At 53.8% G+C, this 24,918-nt stretch overlaps 1 protein-coding gene across 12 annotated transcripts in view; it reads left to right on the top strand.

Annotated features, from left to right (window-relative positions):
• MORN1 (MORN repeat containing 1) overlaps positions 1-24,918 on the top strand; it is a 51,090-nt gene that overhangs the window by 3,170 nt on the left and 23,002 nt on the right. For all 12 annotated transcript variants that reach the window (XR_007410868.1, XM_025427440.3, XM_049110507.1 and 9 more), the window contains 8 exons: positions 48-146; positions 722-832; positions 2,418-2,508; positions 3,037-3,124; positions 11,982-12,078; positions 13,795-13,905; positions 21,926-22,049; positions 22,478-22,647. Coding sequence is in view for 11 of the 12 variants with exons in the window: in XM_025427440.3 (XP_025283225.3) it covers positions 48-146; positions 722-832; positions 2,418-2,508; positions 3,037-3,124; positions 11,982-12,078; positions 13,795-13,905; positions 21,926-22,049; positions 22,478-22,647 (891 nt within the window). In the remaining variant the exon portion in view is untranslated. The remainder of the gene's footprint in view (positions 1-47; positions 147-721; positions 833-2,417; positions 2,509-3,036; positions 3,125-11,981; positions 12,079-13,794; positions 13,906-21,925; positions 22,050-22,477; positions 22,648-24,918) is intronic.

Here is a 24,918-nt window from a genome sequence, read left to right as displayed (position 1 = left end):
GTTTCTCTGACTCTGGTCTGACCTCACGTCGTGATTTCTTTCCACAGGTTGGGGGAAGCTGCTATTTAAAGATGGGAGTTATTATGAAGGCGAGTTTGTAGACGGGGAGATCACAGGGGAAGGCTGCCGGCTCTGGGCCTCATCAGGTGAGCAGTGGGGACAGGTGCAGGTGAGCAATGGGGATGGGTCTCAGCTCCTTTCTTGTAAACCGTCTTTGCTGTAAGTTGTCCCTGGCATCCGGATGCAGAAGGCACCTCTCTATCTGGGAAGTGCATCCTGGTTTCCATAAGGTATCCTGTATCAGCAGCGTGCTAGCCTAGGGCAGGGGTGACCACTCACAGACCTCCCCAGGCCAACATAGGGGCTGGTTCTCCATGGACAGAAGGCCCACCCCCCAGACTCTGACCCAGAGAGACCTTTGCCCTTGGGCACCTAGATGCCACAGAGAGGGTCGTCATAGGACGGGGGTCTGCACCCACCCACTATGAGCAGAGGGCATTGCCACCCCTGCAGGAGCCAGGAGAGCAGGACCAAACCCACGTGATCCTGTTTTCTCTCATTAGCCAAGGTAAATAGGAGATAAAGAGATACCCTCACCTGTTCTGACACGGTACTCGCTGCCACCATTGAACAGGGCAGGAGGGGTTTGATTGTCAGCCCACAGGGGACACAGGTAGCAGCACTAACCCTGAACATGGCCCCTGCTCCTCTTCTGCACCAGGGAACACCTATTCTGGACAGTTTGTTTTGGGAGAGCCTCAAGGACACGGCATCATGAAGTACAAAGCTGGAGGACATTACGAAGGCGAGCTCTCCCACGGCGCCAGAGAAGGTGTGATGCCTACAAGAACTTGCTGAATGTGGCAGGGCACTTCATGGGGAGCCCTGGGCCCCAGCACCCCTCCCCAAGGTCTGACCTGGGGCACCTGGCGGGGCTCGGAAATCTGTGCCTGCCCAGGGAGGCTGATGTCCACCAGTCAGATGGGGAGTGCTTTGTTCCCTGCAACCCACAACCACTCCTGGTTCTGGGTGGAGCTGTGGCCTGGGGACCCTGCCACTGTGGCTGTGACCGCAGGTCATGCATCAGTTCACCACTGCTGTGGTTAAAATCTAGCAGCTCAGAACAACTGCCATTTTATTATTTACCCACAATCCTGGAGGTCAGCAGTCTCCCCAGCTCGGCTGGGCAAGGCTTCTGGCCTCACATGGGGTCACCCCTACAGTGGAGGTCGCAGATACTTGAGCAGGGCTGGTGGGCTTGGAGCTCCTGCGGGGTGAGAAGCTGTAAGTCCCCTGAGGACATGCTGCTGGATAAAGCCGGTCAGGAGGCCACACTTGGAGGACTGCAGACTCTGCCCTGGGGGATAGGGATGCAGCCTATGCATCCCTGGCAGCCCAAAGACCGAAATGCTCACTGTTCTGAAGACCAACATCCAGAAGCAAGCCAAGCGGCCACAAGGTCCAACGATGCCTTTCCAGGGTCCACTCATGTGGGAGGATATGCTGTGTTTCTGGCTGTCCTGAACCATACAGTGAAGCCCTCTTCTCACGAGTGTGTCCTCTGGTCTTTGTTTTCTTTTCTTTTTTTTTTCTTTTAAGATTTTATTTTTTTATTCATGAGAGACACACAGAGAGAGAGGGAGAGGCAGAGACACAGGCAGAGGGAGAAGCAGGCTCCGTGCAGGGAGCCCAACATGGAACTCAGTCCCAGGTCTCCAGGATCACACCCTGGGCTGAAGGCAGGCGCTAAACTGTTGAGCCAGGGATCCCCTTTTTTTTTTTTTTTTTTTTTTAGATTTACTTGTTTATTTTATTTATTTTTCTTTTACTTTTTTTTTTGTTGTTGTTTATTTTAGAGAGAGAGATGTACAAGCAGGAGGAGGGGCAGAGGGAGAGCAAGAGAGAGAATCCCAAGCAGACTCCCTGCCAAGCACGGAGCTTGATGCATAGCTGGATCTCACAACCCTGAGACTATGACCTGAGCCCAAACCAAGAGTCAGACCTTCAACCAGCTGAGCCCCCCAGGCACCCCTGGCCTCTGGCCTTTAGACCCAGGGCCTCTGAGTTGTCACTGGAGGCCCAGCACTGGGCCTCTGTGAGGTGCAGGTTTCCTGTAGACTTACCTGTACACCCTTGATGGCCAAGCCAAATGGCAGGCATGCCAGCCTCAGATGCTAGGGCCTGGGGGACCTTCCCCTGGCATCCTGGCATGGGGGTCACAGTGCCATTCCTGCCTGGGCAGCCCTGGCCTCGGAGGGCAACCTGATTCCTGGAAGCGCGCTCACCCCAGCTTTCTTCCAAACCTATTGCCACTCTCTGGGTGGGGGAGCTTACAAAGCCGCCTCAGGGAAGCAGGGTCCCCCCCCCCCCCAGAAGATGCAGGAGGTGACACTCAGTGCCCTGGGCTCCCTCCCTAGGACATGGGCATCTGGTGGATCCGGATGGACAAGCCTACTGGGGGTCATTCCATGACAACAAGCGGCATGGCCAAGGGCACATGGTCTTCCAGTGAGTATGCCATCCCACAGTCTGTCCTGGCCTCAGCATGTCTTCAAGATTTGGGATTCCACACTTTCTTAATTATTGACATTGGTTATTAAGGTGTCTGGTAGAGAAAATCTTGACTCCCCCTAGTAAATACCTCCTGGAAGCTTGGGTGGCATGCAGGGTCCACGCAGGAGAGACAGAGGCTCTCAGGCACTGCAGGACACAGTGGGCCACCTCTTCATGCTGCCATGACAATGTGCAGGTTCATACCTACTGTTCTTCTCCAGTAGCCTGTCCAAGTCTTACACACCTGGGGGCCAGGCGAGCGGGGGCCAGGGGCTGGCTGCCATCACTCCCCACCGAGCGCCAAGGCCTCCTGCCCCTCTACCGTGGGCCCTGGCAAGACAGGAGCTTACGCCATCTGCTCGGGGCCTATTTTTGCCTCCATCCGGGTGGCACATGCTGAGCCCCGGTCGGAGGAGTGGGTCTGAGTCAGCGCCACCACCTGGCTCTCCCCGGTCTGAGAGCAGCCCATGTTTGTGTCCCCAGGAATGGTGACAAGTATGAAGGCAACTGGGTCCAGGACCGGCGTCAGGGGCATGGGGTGCTCTGCCGTGCTGACGGCTCCACCTACGAGGTACTGGGAACGTGGCAGGACACTGGGCTCTCGGGGGCCCTGCTGGGGTACTTGTGCCACCCGGGCGTCCTCGTGCTGCATGTCAGTACTACTCCTCCACCCAAGGAACGGGGAGGGGGGGTGGCACACCCCACTTGCATGATGAGGAAGGGAGGGAAGGGCCCCAGCTCACACCTTATCCGTCTGGCTCCTGAGGTCCCTGCAAACTGTGCTATCACCTGTGGGAATGGGGTGACATTTCTCGGGCACTTGAGGATGCCCTCAGGGCTGGTGAAGAGCTTTTGATGAGAAATGCCCGCCCTGATAACACAGGAAAGCAGGGTGAGGACACCCACCCCTCCTTGCAGCAGGCACTACCCTTGAGTCTCACGGGAGTTGGGAAGAGTCCAGGCAGATCCAAAGCCACTACTGGGACCCCAGCATCCATCATTCATTTTTCTCATCAGACACTGGCCACGTGCCCAGCCAGGAGCCGATGGAGCAGGAGCCAGAGATGTGGGTCTCGTGAAGTGCTGGCTCCTGCCTCAGCTAGTTGGTGGCTGGAGTGACAAGTAACCCCATTGGTTCTTCAGGCAGCGGGGTAGCCACAGGTCCAGCCGTCCTCTCTCGGGTGTCATTCTTTGAGCCGAGGCCTAAGTGATAACAAGAGCCCCCACCACCACTGTAAATGATGACAAGAGCCCCCACCACCACCGAGGAGTGAGGGCAGGGTAGGAAGGGCAGCAGGAGGAGCCGGCATGGCCAGCCAAGGGCTCCGGGAGGGCCCGGGAGGCCCTGCAAAGAAGCGGCAGTCCGGTCTCAGTGTCTGAGAGGTCCTTCCAGCTCTTGTTGGGAAGGCACTGCCGTGTCAGGAGAGGTGGGAGTTCAGAGAACAGCATTGGAATGGCTCAGAGGTGGAGAAGCTAGCCTTGCTGGCAGGTTGGATGTTGAGGCAAAGGCAAGAGGAGAAGCGAGGGTGACTTCCGGGTTTTGGACTTGAGCATCAGAAGGTGGCAGTGCCTGGAGCAGAATCCCATCAGGAGGCAGGAACTACACCAGTCCGTCACCGTGGAAATACGTAGCTGGGGAAAGGCGGTGATGTGCTCAAAGGGGTAAAAGCAGAAATGCAGCAGCAGCAAACGCACAGGTGGCCCTGGAAACACCCCCAGAGATAGATCTGAGGCCCCTGCCCATGCAGCAGGGCTCGTTGGGGATGGAGCATCATGGCGTGCGGTGACCTCGCCTTGGTGGCTGTGACGCATCCACCAAATCGGGCCACAGGCCCAGATGCTGCACACGGCTGTTCACGCAGGGCCTACTGCTGGCGAGCGGCACAGTGGGTACCAGTGGAGTCCATGAGGGGTCCAGCTCCTGCAACACAGACCCAGTAAGGGAGGGTGAAAGGCGATAAACCGATTGATCACTGGCCACCTTGTTGAGACAGAGTGGCTGGGGGCAGCTGGTGGAGAGCCGCAAGTGTCTGCCCGGCCTGCTCAGATGCCAGCTAGAGCATTGAAAGCCCCAAACAGCTGCCTTCCCTGCTCATAAAACAAGCTCAGCTTGTGTAAGACAACACCCAGGCCGGGTCAGGGCAGTCGGCAAGGCCTGGCGTCCAACATAAGCTCAAGGGGGTGCATCTCTTCGAGGGGACATCTGTGCAGCCTGTAGGGACAGCACAGGCTCCCACTGCCATCCCCCCACACCGGGAGTCATCCCCACAAACATGCACAGCCACAGCTCCAGGGGCTGGGGTGGACACAGGCAAGTTCCCGGTGCGCACCACCAGAACTGTGAGAACTCAGCCATGAGGCTTCACAGCATGGGCACCAGGCTCTGTCCTCAGCCCCAGAGTGGAGGAGGGAGCTCCAGCCGGAGCCCAAGTGAGATTAAGAAGCAACTGGCACGACCTTGGCCCTAGGTAGGTCCCCTCGGCCAGACAGGGCAAGCAGAGGGAGCATCTCGTTGCTTGGAGCCCCTAGCTCTGCCCTGCTCCAGGGGCTTGTCTGGCCCTCTGCCCACCCCGCCCGCGCCCCCCCCCCCGCCGCCTGCAGGGCCTCACCGAGGGGTGTGGCTGCCCCCCCCACACACTCCACAGGCCTTCTCTGCAAATCATGGGTCAGCTAGAGGGGGACAGGACTAGGGCAGCAGCCTTCCACACCCCACCCGTGGCGCCCATCACCTGCCCAGCAGTCCACCAGGGGGCAGCCCAGGCCCACCAGCAGTGTGGCCCAGTCAGGCCTTGCAGGGGTTTCTCCCACTTAGGAGACATTTTGCTCCAGCTTGACCACTGGGAGCAGGGTTGCAGAAGGAACCGACTGGGGCTGCAGCTCTCCAAGGCCAAGCTGCTTCTTCACAGAGCAACACCCAAACTCGGTGTCACGAGCTGCACCATCCCAGCCTGCAGACCTTGGGACCCTCCACACGCCCTCAAGGGATGCGTGTCCTCAACATGGGGCACCTCCCACATGAGTGAGCATGGAAGCTTGGTCTTCAGCCGCATCTCCCCAGGATGCAGACTTGCATCTGCCTGCATTCCCATTTGCCTGGCGGCGTCCCAACCTTCCAGAACCTTGTGCCCCAGGACCTTGGACAACCAGCCTGCCACTTGCAGCTCAGAGCACTGCTGGGGGACTGCTGTGTGGGCAGCCCCTGGCCACACAAGATGGCAGGGATGCAAGCAGCCACCTCACCTGCAGTCCTGAGTGGCACCTGGGTCCTGGACAGAGGGCCAGTGCTGGGTTCCTTGCAGGCATTCCTCTGCCCTCCAGCCGCTGTTGAAACCGGCTTCCAGAGGCCTGTGCAGATGGGGCGGGGAGAAGGGCCACGCCCAGGAGAGCAGTGGGGTCAGGCTGCAGCCACACGGTGACCTCAGACACATGCGCTCGCCGCTGCCAGCGCGCGGTCCAGGGCCGCCAGGGACACTTGGCACACAGTCTGTTGCCAGGCCTGGCCCATGGGGAAGGTGCAGGCCTCTCCATGCTGTGGAGACACCTCTCGCCTGACCTCCGACCTCCGGTCATCAAGAGTCACCCATAGACGGGGTGCTGCTGGAGGGAGTGGGGCACGGCCCTCGGGCGCATCTCCCGGGAGGGCGCGGCCGTTCCCCGCGCTCTCACTAGGCAAACAGTCGGCCTTTGGAAAACACCTGCATCGTAAAATACACCTAACAAAATTTATGGCTGTAACTGCCAAGCATACAGTTCAGAGGCGTGAAGCACATGGACGCTGTTGTGTGCCCGTCACCACCCTGTCTCCAGAACTTTCCATCCTCCCAGACGGACTCTCTAGGAGCCCCCCGGCTCCTGGCACCCAACCTGCCACTTCCTGTCTCGAGGCATCTGACCCCCCGGGGACTGCACTGCAGGGAGCCCTTCGGACTCGTCCTTGGGGACAGGCTTATTTCAGGAGCATGAACTCCCTGAGGTTCATCGTGCTCCTTCATTTCTAAGGCTGGACCATGTTCCGTCGTCGGGAGGGACCCTGTTCTGCACACCCATCCATCCAGCGATGGACACCTGGGTTGCCTCCCCCACTTGGCTCCTGTGAGCAATGCTGCCGTGACCGTGGGTAAGCACACAGCTCTCAGCCCTGCGTCCAGGTCTTCAGGGTGTTGACCCAGGAGAGGACCTTCTGGACCACATGGCAGTGCCCTGCTTGATTTCTGGGGAGCTCCACACCGCCTGCCCTGGCGGCTGCACCATTTTTCTTCCTGGAGCTGCGCACAGGGTTCCGATCCATCCACACCCTTGCCTGCACTTGTCCTTTCCTGCTCTTGAAAACAGTTGTCCCTGCATGTTCTGATGCCATTCACAAGAATGGCTACTGTCGGGGATGCAGCCTCCCTCCGTGCTTGCTGGGCTTCTGCGCGGCCTCACCCTCCTTCCCCATGTATCCCTTGGCTGGACTGCCGGCATTCACAGCTGCTCTCACCTGGGGAGCACTGGCTTCACCACATGCGCTGGGAATCAGAAACATTCTTGTGCCAGCAGGTGTAGCAGGATTCCTGCATTTCTTCATTTCCTCCCTGGGAGTGTAGACTCCCACCCTCTTCAACCCTGAGATGTCCAGAAAGCTGCTCTGGGCACCCCCTCAACACGAGCTGTCCCTCAACCATGTCCTACATCAGCTGAGTCTGACAGAACTTGCCAGACCTGAGGGAGGAGGAGTCCCAAGAGAGGTGGGTGCTGCAGGGCCCCATGGGGCAAGGGACTGAGACCCCTGTGCAGCAAAGTCTCCTTCCCAGTGGCAGGGGTGCCTCTACCACACTGTCCCTGCTTCCCATCACCAGTACTCCCGGATGCAGGCCGCTGTAATGAGCCTTTTAAAAATTAGTCCTAGAAAAAATCCACTCTTAAAAATATTACAGCGTCTCCCCTCCAGACATAAAACAGTGTGTCTCAAGGCCAGCATGGCTTCTCTCTCTCTCCTGACAGGAGCCACAGGTCAGGAGGGGGCTGGTGGTTGTAAGTCGCTCACCCTGAAGAGAGCATCTCCTGCCCCTGCTACTCCCTGAGGGTCTGTGCGGGTTACTTCAGGGCCCCCAGCTTGCACTTGCTGACCTTCCGTGCTACCTCCGTCTCCACGGGACTTGGGGGTGGGCAAGCCCAGCAGCTCCTCCCAGGACATGGCCACAGCACGGTGACCCCCACGGGCTGGGGCAGCACTCAGGAATCCCTGCATGTGGAGACATGCCACATGCCCAAGCTGTTGGTGAACTTCGGTGCTTGTTTGCACAGCACACCATTCCTGCATGGCTGTCGTGTGGTCCCCGCTAGAAGCTGCTGGCTTCCGGGCTGTCCCTGGTGCTGCTCCATGCACATTGGCTGTGTTCTTTGTGTTGGCTTTCCCAGAGGGAGGCCTGCTGGTTGGTACACCTGCTTGCCACATGGAGCAGGTGGCTGGCCTTATGTGCGTCTTCACCTGCTGACGGCTCCCAGCTTCCGTTGTCCTTACCTGTGTGTCTTCAGGAACGCCAGGGGCCTTTATGTCCTCACACCACCCTTCCCAGTCCAGGAATGAGGTGCACTGCACACAAGGACCATAGAAGCCTCCGGGCCCGTTCAAGCATGCGTGGGGGTAGGGCTAGACTGCAGAGCCATCGCGGGAACCAGTGCCAGGCTCCACATCCTCATGGGGTTCATATGTCAACAGACATCAGAAACAGGCGTGGAAAGGCAGCGAGCGCCCCAGTTCACACTTTGAAATCTGAGGAATTTACAACCAGGGTCATGGAGGTCAGACACTGACCCCCCGTGACCCCACTATTGTTTGGGAGGCTGATGAGCAGGATGCACACCCATGCCACTGACACATGAGCCTGTGTGGCCACTGCCACCTCTGCAGGCCACCCCCCAAGACGGGGATCCAGGTCCCCATGTCCTCATGTGACCAGACCCCAGGCCACCCCACCTGGTCTACAAGTTTGTGACCTCACCTACTCCGACTCCAAGATTTGGCAATGATGGGGAGGCAGTGAATACCATCTGAGGCAGACACGGAAGAGTCAGGCCCTTGGGCCTTCCTGGCCAGTCAAACCCTGGTGCCCGGGGAGGGCTGGAGGCAGGAAGTGACCGGTATACCAGGCTGGAGAGTGTGTGTCTGCCTGCGAGCACCAGAGGGCATGGGGGGAGGGTGGCACGCAGTTGGAGAAGCTCCCTAAAATGAGAAGAAAGTCAAATACTTATCACAATTTATTCCCACCCACCCAAGGGGTCTCTCATCCCAGCAGCCCAACTATCCTGGGAGCTTTGGGCACTCAGAAGCAGGCCTAGCCGCAGAGTCTGCTGCATCCCCTGAGTCCTGGGGGCACCCCAGCACCTGCAGGGTGATGGGTGCGCCTCACCATCATCCCGCAGGATGGCTCCCTAACAATTGGACCCTGTCCCGCCAGTCTTTGTGATGTGGACACAGGCCTCATCCCCGCTTCCCGCATCACACCTGCGGTGCATGAGCCCTCCCCTGGGCAGGCAGGGGCAGGGATAGCAGAGGGAGCCCGCTCCAATGGAATGCGCCCCCACCCCACCCCCGGCTGCCTCCGTGAGATGCTTTTGGGTGCAAGTCAGCTGAGAAAGGGCAGAATTTTCAAAGGTATGATTTATACCATTAATTAGAAAAGATTCCTGGCTGCTGGGTGAGGTACATTGTGCACTGGAGCATGTTTGTCCTGGGTAAGTTCTGCATTAAAGCTGTGAATACCCAGCTTCCCAGAGGTCCAGCAGCGCGAGGACAGGTCGCCTGACTTGAAATGACCAGGGAAAACATGTTGATAGCGCACTGCGTGGGTGCAGGGGTGCCATGGCCCCACGGCACATTTACAGCCACTTAGCAGGCTTCACTCTGTGCCCACAAGCTGTCCCTGAAGCTCCAGTGTGGAATGACCCATGCATCCACTCTTTCCTGGGGTCACCCAAGTCTGTGCCTTTGCAGGGGGCTGGGCAGACAAGAAGGAGAGTGGAGATGAGAGGTGGCCATTCTAGTGGCAGCAGCAGCTACAGTGAGGGCCAACATGGGGGACGGGCCCTGCAGCCATCTCTCGGTTTGGAGAGCTTTTCAGCCAATGCTGATGTCAGCCCCTGAGTGGTCATGAGGGAGCCCAGGAGTGTTGATGATTAGCGTCCATCTGTGGGACCTGGGACTCCTGGCTCCAGGAGCCCCAGATGCCCCCAAGGATGGGGAAGCAACAACCACTAGGAAGTACCGCAGGGTTTCACTCCATCTGGCTGGAGAGTCTGGAGCCACATGATAGAGAGCCGACAAGGGAGGTGCAGGGCTGAGCCGGCACTCCATGCAGAATGAACTCCGGAGCCAATTTCCAGCTTCTTGAATCCTAGCCTCCCACCTGGGAGAGCATATGAACGCGTGGCCGGGCTCCCCGCAGGATGGGGAGACCCCGGCACACCTACATAGGGACAGGAGTGAAGACTGGAATGTGTGGGCAGGTGGCTGGCTTCCCAGGTCATGGGCATAGGACTGCAGCTCTTGCCGCTGGGAAGGCAGAGGGTGGAGGGCAGCTGGAGCTAGGGGGCTGGGAAAGGCAGGGGGCCCCATGTGAAGGCTTCACTCTCTATGAGGCACAGCCATCCCCTGGGGCCCCTGCCCCTGCCCCTGTCCGGGCCTCCTTTGGATCCTGACCACATCTCACTGTACCACCTGTTGATGGTGGCCCGGGGACTGAGCCCAGTGGTTTCTAAGCAGAGGGCAAGGTGGGTGTTGGGGGCAGTGGATTTAGTTCGGCTTCTGTGGGGTTTGCATTTGTTGGGCTGGGAGTCCTGTGGCCTGAGTTGAAATCTCACGATGGAGAATGGTGTTGTGAGGGAAAGTTCCCGGCAAGCAAGCCATGCCAGTGACTTCTTCACTTCCAAGCCTCATTTTCTGCCTCCCAGCAAGCAGATAGAGTAACGGGGGGCTCTGGGGCAGCCCTCTGTCCTCCCAGGGCTGCCCCCGCCTTGACCCATAGCAAGTAGCCTATGTAGGACCCTCCTACTGCTGTCTCCCACCCAATGCACCTTGCCCATCATGGTGAGAGGGCGCCGCTGCCCCGCCTCACATAGGCTCACGGGTGCACAGGTGCACATACACACACACACAGAAACTCATGCACACACATCCCTGTGTATGTACCTGCCTGGTGGTAGGGCCCAGGCACCCGCTGCTGCTGCTCAGAGGTGGTCAGCTGGCCACTCTGTGGCTGCCAGGTGGGCTCCCACCTGAGTCCAGGGTGATAGAGCAGGGCACACTGGCTGATGCGGGTCCCCCTCTGCCCTGATGCCTGGGGGTCTCACCTCCACTTTGGTCTGACCCCATTTCCTGCACACATGAGCCACGTCCTAGAGGACATGACATCAGCCGCGCATGGCAGTGCACATCCAGGGGACACAGCCAGATGCAGCCTCCGGAGAACACGCTCCGTTGGCCCTGCGCCTCTCTGGGCTTTGGGGCGGGAGGGGCAAGGCTGTGTGGTGGCTGCAGTATGGCCCGGCCTTTCCCGGCACGGGGAGATAGCCTGCCCCTGCCCACGTGGACCCCAGCTGCAGCCCAGCCTCTCCTGCCGGTTGCCAGTTGTCCAGTGCCCTGGCCCACAGGCCAGCTGTGATGGGGTCTGGACAGGGATGTCCCCCTCCACCCCTCAACATGACCTGGCTCTGCAGCCCCGGGGCTCAGTGACTCTGGGCTTGGGCATGAGTTCTGCAGGGCTGCAGCCTTCAGGGGCTGTCCCTGCGCTCCGTGGGCCCCAGCGGCACCCCCTTCTGAAGGGCCTGAGAGAGTCAGCACCAGCCTCGGCTGCCCTGGCCCCCCCAGCACCTGTGGGCACCAATGGCCTGGCCCACATTGACGGCAGGGACAGGACACGGGAGCCCAATTAGCTCCCACAGACAGGTGCATAGAAGCAAATGTGCTTCTGGCTGATTTTTCTTCCAACAGGAGTAATTCATAGGCAAATAAAATACTGTTAGGATCGTGACGTTTACTGCTCTTGCACGTGGTTCCCCCACCATGGGATTCAGAAAGCGAGGCTTTCTGTGGGGGCGGCAGAGCAGGGTGTGCAGCCACCAGCATCCCCTCACAGGTCCTTCGTGAACACCGAGGTCCCTTTGATGGGCCTTGCCACTGCGGGGTCCCCACCCGCACAGATGCAATCTCTGCTGGGAGGATTTTTGTGCTGAAAGCGCCTGTTTTGAGCCGGTGTTTTGTTTGCATTTTATCTATGTACCTTGTCCCCAAACTCCCTGGCATCTTACAGTTCGATTGCAGAGCAACTGTCACGTAGGGCAGTACGCTGTGATTCCCTGCCCCTGAGGTTGTGCGCAGACCCCCGTGGGCCTCCCCAGCGCCTCAAGTGTCCCCTGTGGGCTCTGGGTCCACATGGCTCTCTCCACAGGGACAGTGGCACAGTGACGTCTTCAGTGGCCTAGGCAACATGACCCACTGCTCCGGGGCCATCTACCGTGGGATGTGGATCAATGGTCACCCAGTGGGTAGGTGCCTCTCCCACCCCTGCCTCCCCCTTGGCCTTGCTGGGTCATCTGTGGGGTCTCTCCAGTGGCTTCAGGCACTTGCATGGAGATGTTAGATCAGGAGGTGTTGGGGGGTGCTGAAATGGGATCTAAAACCTCAGCCCCTTTAGGAAAAACATATTCCAATCAGGTTTGATAAGTGCTTGTGATGGGCTCAATTCACGATCTCAGGGTCCTGAGATGGAGCCTCATTGTTGGGCTCCCTGCTCAGCGCAGAGTCAGCTGCTCCCTCTCCCTCTGCCTCTTCCCACTCATGGTCTCTCTCTTTCAAATGAATAAATTAAAAATCTTTAAAAATATTTTTTTAAATAAAATAATTTTAAAATTTTTTAAAGGTTTGTGACCAGCAGAGGTCCCAGCTGGGCCTCAGAGGCCAGCAGCTCTGCTGTGAGCAGGACATGCCAGCCTCAGAGGGTCCCCCACCAGCAGCTAGATGGCACCCCATCTAGCTCCCCTCCCTGAGCTCTCTGCACTGTGACAGGAGTGTAGGCGGCCTGCAGGGACCTTCGCTGGGGGCCACCTGCCCTTCCCTCTGTTGCCCCATCAGGTAGCCTCCTATTAGACTCTAGAACAGAGGTGCCACTAGGGGTCACAAGTCTGGGTGCTGCTGCTCACTCAGAGCCAACCAGGTGTGCACCTCAGGGAGGTCCCCAGAGTACCTTGCCTGGGAGACGCCTCAGCTCCAGGGTCAGGTGGAGTCTCCTTGAGGGACTCCTGGATCCCTCCCTGCCCCCCCCCCCCAGCCTCAGGCAGGCTCCACCAGGAGCACCTTAGTAACTTCACCTTGGGAAGAGACCCAGATCCCACCCCACCCCAAATTAGGAGTTTTCGAATCCCTGGGTGTGAAAGACTCAGGCAATGGGCATGAGACGTGGCCTTGCTTCCCCCCAACAGAGTCTCAGCAAACACTGGGAAAGCCTAGGACAGCTGGGGTGGGCTCTGGCCTCGCCCTGCTGGGTGTCGGGAGGTCCCCCCAGAACAGGGTTGGGCTGTGCCCATGTGAACTGACACCCTCCAGCCCCACTGTCTCCATGAAGCAGCCGGCACCTGTCGCCCTGCAGGCACGCCTGTGTGTGCTCCCTCCTAGCTGGCATGTCCTTGATCAGGCTTTTCGCAGTGATTGGTTTTAAACATCCTAGACCTTGTGCTGTGCCAGAGGTCATTGCCCTTGGGGACATCGGGGATACAGGGGAAGCAGACACTGTGAACATCATCTCCAGCTGCTCAGACCCCAGAGGATGCCCCGCAGGTCCAGCCTGTGGGTGGACGAGCCCTTGCCAGGCCTGCTCCCCAGCAGGTGGCCGCAGCACCGCATCTAGCACACATGGAGCCATTGACTCCAATGCAAGGAGTCCCAACCAACCAGAGGGTGTGCGAACCCATATGCTGACAAGCCAGTTGCTCACCGCTCTTCAACATGTGTTGGACCTCTGAAGTCTCTTTAATATGACCAGTTCTGTAATAAGTTGCTTAGAAGTCACACTGACCCTCAGGCTGGGGTCACAGTCTTATCTTAGTGACTGCCTGAGTCACTTGGTGAGGTGGCTCGTGCTGGGACTCACAGTTCCTCTCCTGCAAAGCCCTGGAACCATACAGGTGTGGGAGGGCCCACATGGGGGTCACTCAGGCAGGGGCCCCACGGGTCACCTGTGCTGCCCTCTGCTCTGCTCTCTCCAGCACAAGCCAAGAGAATCGTGATTACAGGTCCAGAGGTGATGGACGTGGCTCAGGGGTCTTCCTTCACACTGAGTGTTCAGCTGCGGCAGGATAATGGTGAAGTGGCCAAAGGTAAGCATCTCCAGGACAGTGACTGAGTTTTCAGAAAGATCAACAGGCCTCAGGTTCTCAGGGTTACAGATGTGGTTCCTTGTATGGGGACACCCGTGATAACTATGTTCAGAGGTCCTCATCACTAGGGCCTTGGCAGAGAGGCAGCAGGCATGTGAGGCCTCCAGCTGGCAGGAGGCAACCATGTGCATCCTATGCATGTGCACGTGCAAATGTGCAACATGCGTGCATGAGCCTGGAGCCATTGCACCTCTCACAGGAGGATGGGTGGCTCTTCAGTACCGCTGGTGCATCTGTAGGGCACCAGTCACTCAGCCTGGTGAGAGGCAAGTCCCTGTTGTCCTCCATAGGTAATCAGGGAAGGACAGGTCTCCAGTAGATTTGGTTGCTGCCTGAGGAATCATATCAGCCGGGAGGTGATGCAGAGGGTGAACTGGCTAACCTCCCAGAGCCCTTCCCACTCATGAGCCGAGCACCCGGTGCGGAGGGGGGTGCCCTGCCAGGGCAGCAGGTACAACCCAAGTACGACCCCAAGTACGACCATCGGCCCCTGGGTGGTCACTGTGCCAGGGCCAGTAATAAACGCCTGCCTGGGATTCTTAATGTCCATTAGTTCACCTGAGTTTAACCAGCTCTAACAAGCCACGACGAGCAGCACGGACCAAAGACAGTCACAATTGGTTTATTTTAACAACTTATTGTGGTGTCACTTATACCACTCAAAATCCTCATGTATTAAGTGATTCTGTGATTTTCAGTAAATTTACCGAGTTGGACAAGCAGCATCATGGTTCTGAGACCATTCCCTTCACCACAGAAATGCCACTCCTTCCTGCCCGCAGCCCCAGTCCCCCCACCCCTCTCCATGGATTTGCCTGCTGTGGGCTCGTGGGGTGAGTGCAGTCCCACCATGCAGAGCCTCTGGCTCTGTGTCCCTGACTGGTATCCTTAGCTGAGGCGCTTCACTGACCATGTCTGCGCCTGGTTCCCCTGCTTGTCTGTTGGTGCACCTCTGAGTTCTTACACTTTGGGCAGCTGGGAACCTTCAGTGGGTGTCTTGTGCAGCCTCCATTTTTTGTCTCTCGGTTATGCCCTGGTGAGTGGGGATGCTGGATCATCTGGCAGATTTATGTGTGAACTTTCACAGAAACTGCCAGACTGCCTCCCAAAGTGGCCACTCCACTCTACAATCCCGTCAGCCACACGAGGCTCAGTTTCCTCACATCCACAGCCACCCTGAGGGCATTGAGGGCATCCCACTGAGGTTCTGAGTCACACTCCCCTCACCACAGACAGTGTGGAGTAGCTCTTCGTGTGTTTATTAGCCACGTGTGTGTCTTCTCTAGAAAAGTGTTTATCCAACTATGCTGCCCATTTTTTTTTAATTAGGCTGTTATTGTTTTTCAGTTATACAAGTTCTTATGTATTCTGGATACTAGTCCTTTATCAGATACATATTTGCAAATACTTTGAGCTGTGGCTCATCTTGTCGTTTTCTTTGAATATTTTTTAAAAAACTGATAGGCTGGGGATCCCTGGGTGGCTCAGCGGTTTAGTGCCTGCCTTTGGCCCAGGGCACGATCCTGGAGTCCCAGGATCAAGTCCCATGTCGGGCTCCTGGCATGGAGCCTGCTTCTCCCTCCTCCTGTGTCTCTGCTCTCTCTCTCTGTCTATCATAAATAAATAAATAAATCTTTGAAAAAATAAAAATAAAAAACTGATAGACTAATTGATTTGAGAGAGAGAGCGCAGGAGGGGAGGGGCAGAGGGAGAAGGAGAATGAGAATCTCAATCAAACTCCCTGCTCAGCAAGGAGCCCAACTCAGGACTCAATCCCATGATCCCAAGATCACGACCTGAGCTGAAATCAAGAATTGGACACCTAACTAATGGAGTTACCCAGGCGACTTTCATCTCATCATTTTCTTAATGCAACCTTCTGAAGTGCAGAGGTTTTTTATTTTGATCAAAATTTGTCAATTCTTTCTTTTATGGGTCATAATTTTGGTAACATGTAGGAATGATTAGCTTGATGCATGTACACAAAGACATTCTCCTGTTTTCTGCTAAAAGTTTTGCTCTTGCGTTTCTGCAATCCATTCACAGTTAATTTTTGTGGGTAAGATAAAATTCTAAATTCATCTTTTCTCATGGAGATGTCCAATCATCCCAGCATCATGTGCTGAAAAGACTGTCCTCTCCCCCACTGAATTGCCTTGGTGACTCAGTCAACAGCCACTTTACTATAAGACTGAGGGCTTTGACCCACGTGTCTGTACCTGCACTGCCACCACACCATCTTTCATTGTGAGTTTGAAAATTAGAGGCTCCTCCAATTCTGCTTCCCTTTTTAAGATTTTATTTATTTATTCATGAGAGACAGAGAGAGAGGCAGAGTCATAGGCAGAGGGAGAAGCAGGCTCCATGCAGGAAGCCCGATGCGGGACTTGATCCTAGAACTCCAGAATCACACCTTGAGCTAAAGGCAGATGCTCAGCCTCTGAGCCACCCAGGCATCCCCAATTTTGCTTTCTTTTCCAAGATTGTTTTGGCTATTCTGGGAACTTCGAATTTATATAATTTTTTTAGGATCAGCTTGTCAGGTTTTGCTATTAAAAAATTTTTTTAAAAGCCTGCTGGGATTTTGTTAAGGATTGCTTTGACTATGACCAGGAACAGCTGCCATTAATAGCACCGTATCTTCCAATCCATGAACATGGGACACCTCCCCATTTATCCATATCTTTACTTTCTCTCACCAATGTTTTCTAATTATGTGTGCAAGTGTTTCACTTCTTTTGTTAAACTTATTAATAAATGATAATTTATTGGTAGTTAGGTTATAACTTAACTGTAATTTGTTCACTAATAAATGTGTAATATTTATTATTTTTATGCTATTATGAGAGGAATTGTTTCCTTACCTTTATTTCAGAAATTTCTAAGCTAGAATCAATTTTTAAATATTGATCTTATATCCTTTGACCTTGCTGAACTCATTTGCTAGCTCTGCTAGTTTAGCTGAGAATTTCTTAGGATTTTTCTGTATAAAGAATCATGTCATCTGCAAAAATATCCGATTTTTCTTCTTCCCTTCCAGTCTGAATGTGTTTCTTTCTTTCATTTGCAATATTTTACATTCCCATTGGAAGTCTCTGGTTGATCAACATCTTTGCCAGCATTTGTTACCATGAGTCTTTTTGATTCTAGCCATCCTACTGGGTATGAAGTGACATTTCATTATGCTCTGATTTGCATTCCCCAAACAAGTAAGATATTGAGCATCTTTTTATGTATTTGTTGACCATTTGTATATCTTCTTTGGAGACATATCTATTCAGCTCTTTGCCCACTTAAAAAAATGAGTAACTTTTTTTTATTGTTATTTAGAGTTCTTTATATGCTCTGGTTGTAAATCCCCTTATCAAATACCTGCTTTGCAAATATTTTTTCCCATTTTGTGAATTGCCTTACAGTTTCTTGGTGGTGTCCTTTGAACACAAAAGTTTTCAATTTGGGGGAAGTGCAATTCACTTATTTTCTTTTGTTGCTTGTGCTGTTGGTTTCATATCCAAGAAGACTGCCTCTTTCAGAGTCCTGAAAATTTTATTTTCTTCTAAGAATTTTATATTTTTAGCTCTTACATTTACAACTATGATCCATTTGGAGTTAACCTTTGTGTATGGTGTGAGGCAGGGGCCAACTACATTCTCTTTTGCATGTGAATGTCCAGTTGTCCCAGTGTCATTTGTTGAAAGGCTGTGATTTGTTCCATTGAATTATCTGGGCATTCCATTTGCTAAAATTTTGTTTAGAGTTTTTGCATATCTCTCCATGAAGGATATTGGTCTTAATTTTTTTTCTTTTTAAAAATTTTATTTTTGGGACACTGGGGTGGCTCAGCGGTTGAGCATCTGCCTTCAGCCCAGGGTGTGATCCCAGAGACCTGGGATTGAGTCCCGCATCGACCTCCCTGCATGGAGCCTGCTGTTCCCTCTGCCTGTGTCTCCACCTCTCTCCCTGTCTCTCTCATATGAAGAAATAAATAAAATCTTTTAAAAAAATAAAAATAAAAATTTTATTTTTAGGTAATCTCTACACCCAACATGAGGCTCAAACTTTTAACCCCAAGATTAAGAATCACATGACCCACCTACTGAGCCAGCCAGGTGCCCCCCAATTTTTTTTTATAATGTCTTAGTCTGGTTTTGGTATCAGAGTAATGTTGACCTCATGCTTCAGTTTTCTGGAAGAATCTGTTGAATTAGTATTATTTCTTTCTTAAATATTTGGTAGGTTTCAATATGAAGGCCATTGAGGCCTGCAGTTTCTTTGTGCAGACTTATAACTACCTACTCAACTTCTTTAATGGATATAAGGTTATTTCGGTTATCTATTTCTTCTTAAGTAAACCTCAGTGTTTTGTATCTTTGTGTGTGTGTGTTTAAAGATTTTATTTATTCATGAAAGACACAGAGAGGCAGAGACATAGGCAGAGGGAGAAGCAGGCTCCCTGTGGGGAGCCTGACGTGGGACTCGATTCCAGGACCCTGAGATCATGACCTGAGCCAAAGGCAGCCACCCAACCACTGAGCAACCCAGGTATCCCATGTTTTGTATCTTTGAAGGAATATTCGTTCATTTCATCTAAGCTGTCAGATTTATTGTAATAAGTTTGTTCATAATATTCCCTCATTCTCCTTTTAATGCACTTTTAATGCACTCTTTTGTTCTTACTATGGGTTATTGATGTCTTCTTTTCCATTTTGCCTGACTAGTCTGGCTACAGGTTATCAGTTTCATTGATAAATAATCAACTTTTGGCTTTATTGATTTCTCTATTGTCTGTTTTCTATTCCATTAATTCCTATTATGGTCTTATTATTTCCTTGCTTCTGCTTACTTTGGGTTTAATTTGTTTGTAACAACAAATTTTGTTGTTTTGTTTTAGTTTTTAAGATGGAAACCAATGCCATTTCTTTCACACCTTTCTTTACTAATACAAGAGTTTATTGCTATTAATGAACACCCTTAGTACTGCTTTAGCTGCATCCTGGAGATTTTTTTTTAAGATTTTATTTATTTATTTATGAGAGACACAGAGAGGCAGAGACATAGACAGAGGGAGGAGCAGGCTCCCTGTGGGGAGCCCAGTGTGGGACTCCATCCCAGAACCCCAGGATCATGCATGACCTGACCCAGAGGCAAATGCTCAACCAAACCACTGAGCCACCCAGACATCCCTCCAGAGATCTTTCTGCAATTAACTTCTAACTTAGTCCCTGTGGTTAAGAGTCACACGTTGTATTTCTTCAGTCCGTTTCAATGTATTGAGACTTTTTAATAACATTGGTTCTATTTTGGTAAATGTTGTATGGGCACTTTGAGAAGAATATGATTTCTGCTTTTGTTGGGTAGAATATTCTATAAATATCCATCAGGTGGATTTTATGATACTATCAAGTTTACATGTGCTTGCTGATTTTTCTGTCTGCTTGTTCTATCAATTATTGACAGTGGTATATTGAAATCTCATTTTTCATAGATCTTTTTACCAGGTATAGAATCCTGGTTCACAAAAAAAAAAAAAAAAACAAAAAAAACAAACAAACAAACAAAAAAACCTGGTTCACCTCCCAGCAGTACAGCAGCACTGTTCCATTGTCTTCTTGTCTGCACTGTTTCCAGTGAGAAGTTGGCTGTCATCCTTATCCGTGTTTTCTCTGTACAAACATGCTTTTTCTCTAGCTGCTTTTAAGATTTTCTTTTTATCACTGATTTGAATAGTTTTATTTTTGATGCAACATGGTATGGTTTTCTTCATGTTTCTTGTGCCTGGGATCTGTTGATCTTCTTAGATCTGTGGTTTTATAGTTTTTATCAAGTTTGGGAATTTTTCTAAACAAATAAATCTTAAAAAAAAGAAAAAGAAAAGAAAAAAGGAAAGAGGTTCCTGGATGGCTTAGTTGGTTAAGCATCTGACTCTTGATTTTGGCTCAGGTATTGATCTCTGGGTAGTGAGATTGAGCCTCATGTTGGGCTCTGAATTCAGCAGGGAGTCTGCTTGGGATCCTCTCCTTCTTCCTCTCCCTCTGCCCCTCCTTCCACCCCTTCCCCACTCATGTGCTCTCTATCTCTCCCTCCCTCCTCCCCCTCAAATAAATAAATAAATAAATAAATAAATAAATAAATCTTTTTTAAAATGGGGGGGATTTTTCAGCCTTTATTTCTTCAAATAGCTTTTCCATCACAACTTCTCCCTCTTCTCTTTTATGGGCCCCCTTACCCATGTACTAGGGCGCTCAAAGTTTCCCCACTGTTCATGGATTCTTTCTCCCCTTCCCCCTTCCTCCCTCTTCTCTCTTTACCTTCATTTCTTCTTTTTCCCTTCCATAGCTATGTTTTCAAGTTCATTAATATTTTTTCTGCAATATCTAATCTGTCCTTGATCACATGCAGCGTATTTTTATTTTACAGTTTTTATTTCTGGAAGTTCAACTTTGTTTTTATATCTTCTGTGTCTCTACTTATGTTTTGAATGCATGAGATACAGTTATAATAAAAACTTTGAAAAAGCACCCTTTCCTGCTAATTCTAACATCTGGGTCAGTTCTGGGTTGGTTTTAGTTGATTACGTTCCCTCCTCATTATGGACCATGCTTTTCTGCATTCTTTGTGTGGCGATCTTTGATTGGTGCCAGACATTGAGAATTTTACCATTTAGGGGCTGGATATTTCTGTGTTCCCAAAACTTCTTGGGCTTTGTTCTGGGGCATAGTTGGTTTATTTGGAGACATTTTGATCCTCTCAGGTTTTGCCTGTATGATGTGTTAGGTGTGGAGGAGAGCTCTGTCTGAGGCCCATTATTCCTACTCTTGAAGTGGGAGCTTCTGAGAGCCCTGCCCAGTGTGGCCAACGGGAGTGAGCACCGCTCCCAAACTGCCAGGATCAGACCCCTGCCACCTTCTCAAGTGGCTCTTTCCCTGGCCTCTAGGCATTTCTTCACACTCATGCACTGATCTGTGCTCTGCTGTGCACCCGAGGGGCCTGCGCTTCTCTTTCTTTGCCTCCAGGCCTCCAGGACTCCTGCTGTATGCCTGTTGTCATGGATGTCCAGCTATTTCCTCACTGAGGAGGTTCCTGGGCTTGCTTAGTCCCCTCCCTGCACCTAGTCCACCTTCTCTAAGATAGTGACCTGGGCAGTTATGGAGTCGACACCATTTGTTCCCCATCTCTCAGGGACTGCTGTCCTTGCCTAAGGTCCAGGATCTTGAAAACCATTATATTATCATTAAATTTTGTCTGCTTTTTTGGTCTCTTCAAGTAGGGTCATGGATTGGTTGCAGGTACTCCATCTTGACTAAAAGTGGAAGCTGGTCAAACCACAGTGGGCCGTGGCTCTCTACTCCTTTCCTTCTGAGTCAAAGTGTTTGCAGGGCCCACCTGCCATGTCTCCTCTTCCAGAGGGACTGGACAATGGGCCTCCACTGACACTGGTCAGTGTCGTTGTTGGCTGTCCTGCAATGGATCCAGAGTCCACATGACCAGGCCCTGTGCTGAGTGCCTCGGGAGTGTAGACTAGGGAGACAGAGCCACCCCCTGAGTCGAGGTGGGAGATGGGTAACGGGTAGTGATGGCTTCCTGGAGGCAGGACCATACTGGAGACAAGCCTCCTGTGTATCTGGTCTCGACAACCCCCATGCCCCTGAGCAGGTGAAGTCCTGAGGACAGCCAACAAGGAAAGGTTCTCCCAGAGGCTCAGCTTGGTCCCATGAGGCCCAGACCCCCCCAGCAGGGCAGTGTGGATGGCTCAGCCAAGGGCCAGGAGGGGTGGGGAGGCCAGGAAGGTGGTCGGGGCTCAAGTTGAACGTAGTTGTGGCCTGGGCCAGCATCACTCCTATGGGAGGTCTGCTGCAATGCCCCTTACAGGTGTCCAGGCCAGGACCAGGGAGGGAGAGATCCAGTGCTTGTCCCATTCTATTCCTTCCTTGAGACAGCCTGCTTCTCTCCCCTTTCCAAGGTGAGGACGGCCGGGTTTTGAAGATCTCAGCTGGTGTCAGGTACGTGCAGCTCCCGGCCTATTCGGAGGTCAGCTTCTTCAAAGTGAATAAGGACAGCCAAGAGACACCCATCCAGACGCCGTTGTGAGTATGGATGACCCTGGACAATACCTGTGTGACACTGGGGACAGGGAGGAATGGCCCAGAATTGCTCTACCCAAACCTGTCTCCACATCACTCTACACCAGCCAGGACTCTGAGGGCACTGACCGCCAGACACCATGAGCTCCATTTTGTGGAGAGGAAGCAAAGGCACCTGAGGCAGTGGGGGCTGGGCAAAGAGCCAGGAGCAGGAAGACTAGGGTTGCAGCAGGGTTCTAGGTGGTCCCAGAGCAAGACCAGCTCCCTGCTCCCACCCTCCCTTATTCCCACTAACTTTACCTCTCAGTGCCTGCCTCAGCCCCTTCTCCTCCTAGGAAGGGCCTCTATGCCACGGTGTCCCCCTCAGCCAGGTGTCCCTACCCTTCAGCTCGGCATCCACCAAAGCACAGTCCCACCTATTCCCTTTGTAGTGGGTTTGAGTGCATTGCCTATCCTCTGTGGAGTCCCAAGTCTGGGGGCCTGGAGCCCAGAGCTGCCCTGGAAAGTGCCGGAGACCTGCTGCCCCCCAAGGGAGAGCTGGAGCCAGCGCTGGCATCAAATACCTTTCGTGGCCAGAGGGACATCCCCGGTGGCCTCCCTGGTGAGTAGAGTTAACCAGCTGATTGGCGAGGGGTGGCATGAGTGCTTAGAGGCATGTGGGGTGACAGCGAATGCCCCAGGAACTGGGCAGGAGGAAAATCAAGTTGAGCCTGGAGAACCCAGGCACGGTGACCCTGGAGAACACAGGACATCCCAGGAAGGTGGTAGTGGGCCTGAGCAGGCCTCTCCTCTGCAAGGCCAATCACCGTGTCTGTGGGCTGACAGACAGGTAGGGAGCTATCTGTCGTGAGTGTCCAGGCCTCTCAGGTGCAAACCCAGTGCCCAGGGTGGGGCTGGGGCACAGGCACTCCCAGGGGCCCCCACAGAGCGCATCTGGTCTATTGCTGTCAGCGTAAACGGAAGTGGTTTAGTTTGCACACCAGGAGCTGGCGGGAGAATGAAGCCCTGGCTGATGGTCTCAGGGTTGTTTCTGCATCTGTCAGGCCGAGGCCTGGGCCCGCGGCAAACCCACCAAGGTCACTGTCACCAGGAGGTCTGTGGTCAGTGTGGACAGGACCTCTGAGTGTAGGAGCCCACCCCGGTGGCCCCCACCTGCCAAGGTCAGCCACCATCTGTAGTCCTGTGCGGGTTTGCCTGGTTTTCCGGCTGATTCTGTGACTGTCCAGCATCTCTGTGTGCATTTGGCTCCGATTCCTCATGGAGACATGGCTCCCGGTGTCTGAAAACTTGCTGCCGTGGAGCCGCTGGCCTGGCTTTCCCATGGATTATTCCAGAATTACGCCTGGAAGCCAAGTGCTGGAGCTTAGGAGGTGAATCTAAGTTTAATCTCTACATCTCACTGTGTCTGGGGTTCCTAGGTGCCCCCACACCATCCGATGTGTCGCAGTCCCATGGGAAGAGCATTGGCATTACCCGAGGCATCCCAGCTGAGCATGGCCAGGGGTTCCTGCGTGGCCCCCTGTGCCGTCCTCACCACAGGAAACAGCTCACCAGATCCTTGGGGACCATTGCAAGCTTTGTTCTCGGGACTCAGGGGTCCCCAAGGGGCAAGTTCACACACGCATTAGCTGTGGGGGCCTCCAGGCTCTTCTTGGCCTTTGAAGAGGGGCCGTCCCCACAGTTAGGATCCCAGCCCTGGACACCACAGAGGGGTGCTTCTGAGTCACAGAGTGCTGGGCAGACCCGGCCTGGGCTCTCAATTGGGGGAGCCACAGGCTGTGGGGGGGGGCTTGGGGAGCCTGGCCATGACCCCTCATCGGCTTCCAGCTCAGTTTATAGGAGCAATTTTACGCTGCAGGGCAAAACCGTTCTCATATTTCTGTGTAAAAACACTCGCTGGGCGCCACGCCTTCCACTGGGAGGGATTTCAGAGCCTGTAATGAGGTCTCCGTGGAAACCAGGCCCAGAAAGGGGGCCCCCCACGTCTGCTCCTTGATGTTTAGTGCAGGCGGCCAGGGCCTGGCCGGCTGTGCAGGCTTGGGGTGCTTGCCACTCGAGAGGCGGGTCTCACCCCGTGCTCGCGGGGCTGGTCTCAAGCTGCCAACACGTTCAGAGACGTTTCTAGCTTTGCTGAGGTGCGGGTGTGGTGCTGCAGAAAATTATCTTTTGGGAGACCGGGCGGTGGGGGAACGTGCCTTTGGTTTTATGAGAAGCACTCAGGTTGGAGCCCTGAGCCTTTGGGGTGTGAGCTCTGAAGGCATCGTGGCTGAGCCCAAGCCCCAGTCCTTGGCCAGGTGCGTCTGGGGGCTGCTGCCTACAGTGGGGCTGCTGCTTCTCAGCCCTTCTCTGGCTGGGCACTGCTGTACCGACCTCCTCTTCTGCAAGATGGTGAGCAGCATCTGCCCCCAAGATTGCCGCCCCATTGTGACCCCCTCCTGTCCCCCCTCTGGGTGGCAGGCCAGGGACATGCACAGCTGCCCAGGGGTCAGGAAGGGTTGAAGGGCTTCAACTCCATTGATGTGAACATCTCACATGCTTCTGCTTCTCTTACGGGAACGGGGTCACCTCCAAATGCTCTGGAGGACCACTGGCCCTGACCAATCCCATCCCAACAGCTGCCCCAGAGCACCCCTCGCCCCGCTGGTGCTCCAGCCTGGAGCATGGACATGCTGGCTAGCCGTCTGTCCTCTGGTGCGTTCTGCAAAGAGTAGATGAAGCCATTGCACATATCAGTTCTGCTGCAAATAGGGCGGGGAGGGGGGGGTCCAGCCTTAAGGAGAAAACCCCAGCTTAACCCAGGGAGCTTGCTGTGTGGACTCTAGGGGGCGCCAGCTGTGGGGCAGCCCAACAGTGTGTGAGCCCCTTGCACCAG

This window comes from Canis lupus, chromosome 5 (genome assembly GCF_003254725.2).
Source record: "Canis lupus dingo isolate Sandy chromosome 5, ASM325472v2, whole genome shotgun sequence".
Classification (NCBI taxonomy): domain Eukaryota; kingdom Metazoa; phylum Chordata; class Mammalia; order Carnivora; family Canidae; genus Canis; species Canis lupus.
This window is presented reverse-complemented; position numbering and strand designations above follow the sequence as displayed.